Genomic DNA, 8,743 nt, shown 5'->3' with positions numbered 1-8,743 from the left:
ATATCAAATCCAAACTCTTCTTCTTCTTCTTTTTCTGGGCCATGCTGTTCTGGACCCCCTCCATACAGACCTAAGTTGTAAACAGGTGAATAAATCATATTTCTAAAAGCCACAATGTACCTTCAGACTGAGGGTCAGATTTGGCAATATTTCAGTGATGGTGAAATCTTCTTATGGATGATGGAATAAAATCACTGTTTTATTTTTTATAAAAAACCGCATAATGGAGAAAGTGTACATAAAACCTTGTGCATCACAAAAACAAGCACAAAATGTGCAGATCAGGAGAAAAGCACACTGAAAAGTTTCTTTCTTGGTAGGTATTGCAATTGCAGTCCAACCACAAGAGGTTGCATCAAACTGCATTACAGCAAAACTATTTCACTTCCTTTCCATTTAGGTGTTGTGAAGTTGAGATTACAGGAAATCTGCTAATTGTTATGGAAATAAAACATCAGGGCCTGGAGCACAGGACAGATTGTGAACATATGAGAAAGGTGGTTCTGCGGGTAAATCTTAGGAAGAGAAATAAATAGCTTAGGATGAGTTAAGAGAAAAGGGCCTGGAGGGTTCAGATGCTGAGTTACTGGAAAAACCTGTTTGCAGCTTTCCCCACCCAGATGAGCAAATGTATGTTTCAACATCTCTTTGAGGTTGCACTGCAACACTATAAGTAAAGAGAACCTCCTTGTTCCATCCAAACTCGACTTCCTTCTGCCTTAGAGCATCTTCCCTTGGGCAAAGATCTGAGAGACAACTCCAGCCATGAGGTTCCTCTACCTGAGCTTTGCTCTGGTCTTCATCCTCTTCCACGTTGTTGCAGGTAAGAGGACAGCTCAAGCTCGGGGGTGGGGATGGGGGAGTATCAGGTTCAAACTGCAGGTGTTTCTGCAAAGTGCTGGGTTTCCCCCCGCCAGAGACCCTGGAGATCTGCTGCCTCTCAGTGTACAAAATTCTGAACTAGTGTGACTGCTTATAAGAGAGCTTCCTATCCTGTGTGGCTGCCAAAATAGGGGTGGTAAAGAAGCAACACATTTCATAATAAAGCTGTATTTGAATAGACGACTTTTGTGAAAGCAGCAACGTTACAGACTGAGGCACACTCCAGGTTCTTTTATGGTCATTTATATTGTTCAGGCAGGTAGCAGTGTTGGTCTGACACAATTGAAATAGCACCTTAGGGACCATCTAAGTTTGTTCTGGGTATAAGCTTTCGTGTGCATGCACACTTCTTCAGATACAGGTATATTGTTGTGAGTTTGGAGGGGTTAGTGTGCATGATGCCCAAGTCCCTTCTAAATCCTGGATTCAGCAAGGGTAGAAATCTAATGGAGGATTTCATTGTTGAACTAGCCAGACAAGCTTCTTTGTGAGAGAATGAGCACTATAGTTGCCACCTAAAGACCCAATGAGTATAACCAAAGAAGTGGTGGTGTTCTCTGGGCAAATGGGTGGGCCTTTCCCCCTCCTCACCTGGCTGGTAGCGAGAATGGCAGTAGCCAGCACAGTTGGATGTGAGCTGAAGAATATGCAGGCTGCAGGCAGAAGCCAGAGAGGGAGAGCTGTCTGACTTATCTCTGCCACCTGACTCACCCAGATCAACGCAGGGCATACATTCTAGCAGGACTGAATGTGCTCCCATCAGTAATACTACAGAGGAGATTCCAGAAAATATCCCTTTTGAGAGACTATGCCCCTGTAGACCAATCTAAAAGGTTACTGTCCACACACTTTCCCTTCACAGATACTTGTGTGTAGGTTAAGGTTACCAGATTTTTTTCTTTTTTTCAAAAATATATTTTTATTGAAAAATGTTAACAACATAAATTATCAATCAACATAACCAATTACATCCCCCCTTTTTATTCCCTCCCCTCCCTCCCTCTCCCACCTCCCCAGAGACTTCCCTCAGTTCCCGTCTCTGATTTGTTTATACGTATTTTTCTCTGCATATTGTAGAATTGTACATATCGTTACCTTATCCATTATATGTTCTACTAATAAATTTGTGGATGTTTATTCAAAACCTGGCAAGGAGTCCAAATCATTTTGTTGTCTTTTTAAGTAGTATGTAAAAAGTTCCCATTCTTCCTTGAAGTCACTGTTGTCCTTCTCACGTAGTTTATATGTAAACTTTGCCCATTCCACATAGCTCATCAGTTTTTCTTGCCATTGTTCTTTCGTTGGGATTTCCTCATTCTTCCATCTTTGTGCTAACAAGACTCTTGCTGCTGTTGTAGCATACATAAATAAGTTCTTTGTTTTTCTTGGCTGATCTCGTCCTCAAATCCCGAACAAAATGCTTCTGGGTTGTTTTTTACAAATATCATTTTAAACATCTTTTTCAACTCATTATATATCATCTCCCAGAATTTTTTAACTTCTCTACATTCCCACCACATATGATACAAAGTACCTTCTTTTTCTTTACATAAGGTTACCCAATTTCTTTCAATGAATCCAGGGACACTTTTCAACTTCAATGGATTTTGTATGGGGACTGATGTGTAAATCCGGGGACTGTCCCCAGGAAACGGGGACGTCTGGTACCCTTAGTGTAGGTAAAACCTCTTTCAATTGTTTAGCAGAGTAATCTTCTCCCCAGGAGCTGTGGACAATAACAAAAAGTTGTTTGAAAGATGACTCACTAAACTCTGTGAAGTCTCGGTAAAGAGATTGTATTCCCAGACCGGGTACAAGCATTATGATAGCAAAGAATATTTTCCAATTGTTAAAAAAACCAGCAATTAACAGCACAGTTTCAGACAAAGCCACTCTTATCTCTAGTACATTGTAAATTACAGGAACAGTCCGTCAGCAGCTTTTACAGGCAGCACTCTTTGGACAAACGTCTGCCGTCAGGCAACTGCAAAACTGAATCTGAGTGGTCTTCTTTTTATTGGCACGTCCAGCTGATTCTAATTCAGCTCAGAGTGCCACTCCCATATATAAAGGAAAGGTCTGGAACCTTCTGGAACCTTCTACTTGTTTCTGGCAGAATGATTCCCTAACAAGATGTATAGAATCAGTTTGGCATGCTGCCTTGCCCCCATGACTGAGGTGGTCCAGGGCCACATGACATGACTAAAGTGTGTGCTCATGGCCACTGCCAAACTTTTTTGGGGGGTCCAGCCCCTTCCTTGAATAAACCCTGTGAGGGAGATCAGGCTGTGAGTGACAAGGCCACCCAGTGAGTTTTATGTCTGAGTGAGGATTTGAACCCTTATCTCCCAGGCCCTAGTCTGACACGCTAACCACCAAATCAGCCTGGGTCTCATACTTGACAGTGCTATTCCAATGCTCAAAACAAAACGTTGACAACCAATTAATGTCCTTTTTTGCACAAGAAGTCTTTTCAAGTAATGACAATTTACTTCCCTCTCTTTTGACAGGGCAACCTGCCAAAACCTGCGAAGAACAGGGAGGATATTGCCAGGTGCCAGCAACTCTGAAATGTCCCTATGGTTATATTCCAGCCATGTGTGGCATTAATGGAAACTGCTGCAAGAGTAAGTGAAATCCAACGAGTTGATCATGCTAACAAGGGGGAATGTTTGTTCATTTTTAATCCTGCTTTTTCCTGATCTACGCTCTAGATCTTCGTTGGAGGAAGCAGAAGCAAGGCTTTGCTTGTGCTAAAGGAAACAGTGATCAATCACTTTATAAATCAGAGTAGCTGATACTATTCTCAGGACATACTAACCCAATTCTTAGTAATACAAAGTATGATTCAGTTCTCAAGCTGCAGTTCTAGGTAATGCATCTAGTGACCAAACTGAGCCTTCTGATGTGTATTTTTCTCCATGAGGCTTAGTTATATCAGAATTGAGTACACACTTCCAGAGTTAAAGCTAAATACATTAATTCTGGCAAATGACCCACCATAGTCACTGGAAGGCCATAAAAATTGGTGTTCTAGACTTTTTAAACTGGTCTACACGATCGGGTGGCACTGTGGTCTGAACCGCAGAGCCTAGGGCTTCCCTAGGCTCTGTGGTTGAGACCACACACACAATAAAACATTAAATATTATAAAAACTTCAGACAACTTGGGTGCTGGATAACTCCATACCCTCCAACATTTCTCCAATGAAAATAGGGACGTCCTAAGGAAAAGTGGGATATTCCAGGATCAAATCAGAAACTAGGACGGCTTCTTTAAATCAGGGATATCCTTGGAAAATAGGGACACTGGGGTAGGACTAGATGTTATTTCGAACCCTTCAAACTCTACAATTCTACACATCTTCTGAAGGTGAGGAACCTGACTTTAGGGCCATCAATGATAGATTTCACTGTTTCTTTGTTGCAGACAAACCACCGACAACACCCCAGTGCAATAGACTGGGAGGGTTCTGCCAAGTGGGACTCAATGAACCCTGTCCGTCTGGTAAAACTCTTCCGGCTAACTGTGGCATCAATGCAAAATGCTGTGCCCCCGAGTGACACCAGTGAGCAGCCCACATCCGTGTGTGTGAACGTCCAATGGTTACGACAATTCTTCTGGATCTTTGCTTGTGGAAGTGGGCCTGATCAGTTCATTTGTGAAAGCAGGCAATGAAATAAATATCAGTCTGCTCAGATGAATAAACACAAAATAATTTCGCAAAGTTGAAATTGAAAGTTTTTGTGTGTGTGTGATTTTTTTTTTAAAAAGTCTACTGCTAAATATGACCCACCTCCAATGAAAGAACATCTTATCTGCTGAAAATCCCTCTTGACTGAAGTCCTCATCAAGTAGTCTCAGGAACAGATAATTGAAGCCAGTGCTTTCATGCACACAGGTTATGGGAACATGGGTGGGACAGGCTGAACTCAACCCAGACTGAAAGCATGACTGAACTGAAGCTGATTTTTAAGGAGCCATTGCCTTGTGGGTGACCACAAATAATTGAGGGTGGCATTTAGTGCTGTTGAAGTTAATGGACATGGCTGCATTAGGTTTATTTCTTTCCATGGGTCTACTCTGAGTAGGACTCAGATTTTTTTTTGAGGGGTGGGAATTTCTGTGAATGAGAGAAGGGACTCAGAGAGGTTCCAGGGAGTGGGGGTTGGGAGGAACCGAAGAACCAGGAAGGGCTATTGCTGCCTAGTGATCAAGATCCCGGGGTCAATCATCATCTGGATCCTTCATTCTTTTCAACTTTCTTTCACATTAATTCATAACTGTCAGGGACTGGGCAGAGGAGGAATGGTGGAGATGGCCTTCCCAGCTTGACCCTTCCAGGGAGGTGGAAGTGGAAGACAGTTTAGATTTACAACAGGGTCTTGAGGGAGGTCACAGCTCAGAGACACATGGGGGGGTGAAATTGGGAAGTAATGGGAGATGAGGCGAGGAAGCACTAGGGGCTCAACAGCTGATGGACACAATGTCTTTAGAAAGCATTCCTGACCCCCTCTCTCCCAGAACCTGTTGAGCCTTGAAAGTCAGAGAGCAAAGAGCTCAAAGACAGAGGGTGCGTAGCAGCACCTGTAGAAGTGATGAATGAGGACGTGGGAGAGAGGGGGGTAGAGGGTGGAGATTCACTCGGGAGAACGGCATTATCCAAGAGGCTGGGTTCTGTAGCCTCTCTCTGTAATTACTGAATTATAAAAGGATGGTAAGAAACATTTCCTTGTCTTTGTGTGTTCCTGGCAACCGGCTGGGAGTTGCTGGCAGCAGCCTGACAATAGCAAGACAACGTATAATCACAGATGCCAATCAAAATAAAATACAAGTAGAAAAATATATCTAGTGTGATGGCCTGGGATTCGGACTCGGATGCTGAACCTGAGGGATCCCAGCCTGCACAGGATTCCCCACCTCCAGAACCAGCTGAGCCGGGGATGGGGCATGAGCCTGAAGGGCCCTCACCTGTGCTGGGTCCTCAGGTGCAGGCACCAGCTGAGTCTGCTCTGGCTCCTGAGGTGATGGAGGACCCATTGCCTGCAGGTGCTCCAATCTCAGCCCCGTCAGAGGAAGCTGAGGTTGCCTCTGGGTCCGGTGACCCTCCAGCCTCTCCTGAGCTGCAGAGGCTCAGGGCAGAGAGGCGGAGGGAACTAAGTGCCTGCAGGAGGAGTGCTCGCCTCCAGGCCAGGAGAGGTGAGTCACCAGAGGATCGGGGCCGCCCTACACCTTGGGGCAGATAAAAGCTGGCCAGCCCCAGTCCCAAGTTGCGGGAGCAGCATTGTTGGTTGCTAGTTCCTCCCTGAACCCTGTCCTGCTTTCCTGCCTGAGCTCCTGACCAGCCCTGGCTCCCTGCTTGCAAGCCTGTTCCTGACTTCACCCAACTCCCTGCCCTGCACCCAGCTTCAGCTTCTACGGACTGCCTCCACATTGCACCTTTGACCACGGACTGCACTTGGACCTCACCTCTTGGGTAACCCACGGGACCAGCACATCTAGAATTAAACACTTGGACCACATTTCCATATGAATTCCAAACAACAACAACAACAACAACAACAACAATAATATTGAAAGGTTCCAAGTAACAAAAATGGCTTTATACTCTCCTATGCCTTCTTACTTCAGTACCTTCTAAAAAGACTTTATTTCTTGGCAAAGACATTTCCTTGTCTGCCCTCTCTTATTCTCACCATGTACGGCCCAGATTTTAGTTATTCATTCCCTCATGGTTGTTGTTCTCGTTTCTTCCCTGGATTTTGGAAGAGGACTCTGGCAGCAGTTAAGAGGTGTTGATGCTTCAGTATGTTTCTGTACATGCTGGTAGCCGCCCAGAGTTGCTGTGGCAACCCAGTAAGGTGAGTGGTGTCCAAATAACGAAATTATTATCATTATTATTTTTATCATTATGATGTAACGGAACAATGGAGCAAATCAGGTTTGCCTGTGTTCCAGCTTCACTGAAATTCCTGCTATTGTGCTCAGGATTCAAGAAAATGTGTAGTGGGAAATCAAGTTGATGAAAGACGGAACTCTGCAGCGCCATCTGGTGTCCCAGTGTTATATTGCATTTAAAACTAATGTAGCTGAGTCCAGAGGAAGATTTAGGGCAGTGTGACCGGTTCCCACACACAGGTCTCCAAGCCAAGGGACATCTTCCCACCTCCTACCCAAAGCCTTTCAGGGAGTTGGAGTAGATGACCGACTCTACAATGCTATGATTCTAAGTGCTCGCTTTGGGTAAGCAGGGCACCAGGCATTGGGGAGGAGGTGTGAGGGCTCTGGCAGGGTCCTATGGCTCTCCCATCTTCTTCCTACATCTGGGAAAGTGCTAACTAGGCTTTGGGAAGGAGGTGGGAAGACTCTAGGAGAGGCTCAGGTTGTAAATGTGTGAATAAATCCTATTTCTAAAAGTCACCAACAGTCTCCGCCGGGTCGTCTACACTGAAAGGCAGCAGTTCTTCAGGGTTTCCATCCAGGGAAATAGCTGGGATTGAATCTGAGACCTTCTGCATTTGTAGCAGATGCTCCCCCACTGAGCTTGAACTGCTCTCTTACTTGCAACAACGGGGAAGAGGATGAAGACCAGAGCAAAGCTCAGGTAGAGGAATTTCAGGGCTGGAGTTTCCTCTGAGATCTCTACCAAAGGGAAGGTGCTCTAAGGCAGAAGGAAGTGGAGTTTGGATGGGAAAGGGAGGTTCTCTTTACTTATAGTGTTGTTGTGCCAAAATAAATTGCCTATGCAACCTATTTATCTTGGAGAGCTTCCTAAGTTTTACCTGAAGAACAACCTTTCTCATGCTGTTTTCTTTCCATATCAATTAATAGATTTCCTGTCATCTCACAAAAGCTGCTGCCAAATTGACAGCACCTGGATAAAACGGAAGTGGAATTTTGGGTAAGAGCTTGACTGTAATGCAGTTTGATGCAACCTCTTTTGGTTGGACTGTTCAGTTCAACTGCAATTGCAAAGACCAGAACAAAGTTCAGGTAAGGGAACCTCATGCCTAAAATTTTCTCTGAGATTTCTGCTGCTGAAGGGAAAGTGCTCTAAGGCAGAAGTCTTCTTTGGATGAAACAATAAGGTTCTCTTTACTTACAGTGCTGCAGAGCCAAAGAGATGTTGAAACATACATTTGACATCCTATCAGAAGGTGGGATAACTTCTGTAATTCTGGGATGTCCAGGTCAAATCACAACTGCTGATAGATATGCAGTCTCCCTGTGACCCTCTGATCATTTTTGGACTATAATTCCCATCATACATGAATTGCAATTCCTACAATCCCTGATTTATTCTGTGTGGGTTGATCCCAAAAGAAGATGGTGATTAAATTATAAGCAGCATTGGGATGAGGTGAGCCCATTCATGGGAGCCACTGACACTATCTCGCTATCACACCCACACCCTTTCCTCAGTTCATTTCACTGTCCCCAAAATGGTTTCCTACCATAGTTTCTCCTTCCCACTGCTAAGATCTTTCTCAATGACCTATGGGCACCCACAAGGCAGTGGCTTCTGAATAATCAGCTCCATTTAGGTCATGGCTTCAGTCTGGGTTGAGTTCAGCCTATCCCACCCGTGTTCACATAAACAACTTGGCAACAAAACCCAAGCTCTGCCTGGGTGCATGAAAAGCAATGGCTGCAGTTATCTGCTCCTGGGACTCAGGGATGAGGACTCCTGTCAAGATGGATCTTGGGCAGATATGATGCACTTCCACTGGAGTTGGGTCATATTAAGCCATAGATGCTTTTTAAAATAAATAAATAAATACAGTTTCTCAATTGCAGTTTAATATGCGTTTAATTAGATGATCATATGAACAGACTGATCTTCATTTCATTGTCTGCTTT

At 44.3% G+C, this 8,743-nt stretch overlaps 1 protein-coding gene across 1 annotated transcript; it reads left to right on the top strand.

Annotated features, from left to right (window-relative positions):
* The first annotated feature begins 664 nt into the window (after positions 1-664).
* Positions 665-4,623, top strand: LOC310702804 (uncharacterized protein). Its single transcript, XM_083494966.1, has 3 exons — positions 665-823; positions 3,393-3,509; positions 4,313-4,623. Exons 1-3 carry the CDS (start codon positions 766-768, stop codon positions 4,444-4,446), a joined length of 309 nt encoding a protein of 102 aa, XP_083351092.1. The 5' UTR covers positions 665-765; the 3' UTR covers positions 4,447-4,623.
* The last annotated feature ends 4,120 nt before the right edge of the window (positions 4,624-8,743 follow it).

Source organism: Podarcis liolepis, assembly GCF_965112155.1.
Source record: "Podarcis liolepis genome assembly, chromosome: 3".
NCBI classification, from domain to species: Eukaryota; Metazoa; Chordata; class Lepidosauria; order Squamata; family Lacertidae; genus Podarcis; species Podarcis liolepis.
The sequence above is the reverse complement of the archived record's forward strand: the minus strand, read 5'-3'. Positions and strand labels throughout refer to the sequence as shown.

Bases quoted from the DNA above. Each gene is read 5' to 3' on its own strand.
- LOC310702804 (XM_083494966.1), top strand. From the start codon at position 766: ATGAGGTTCCTCTACCTGAGCTTTGCTCTGGTCTTCATCCTCTTCCAC. The intron at 824-3,392 runs GTAAGAGGACAG...CTCTTTTGACAG, and splicing joins CCTCTTCCACGTTGTTGCAG to GGCAACCTGCCAAAACCTGC. The intron at 3,510-4,312 runs GTAAGTGAAATC...TCTTTGTTGCAG, and splicing joins TAATGGAAACTGCTGCAAGA to ACAAACCACCGACAACACCC.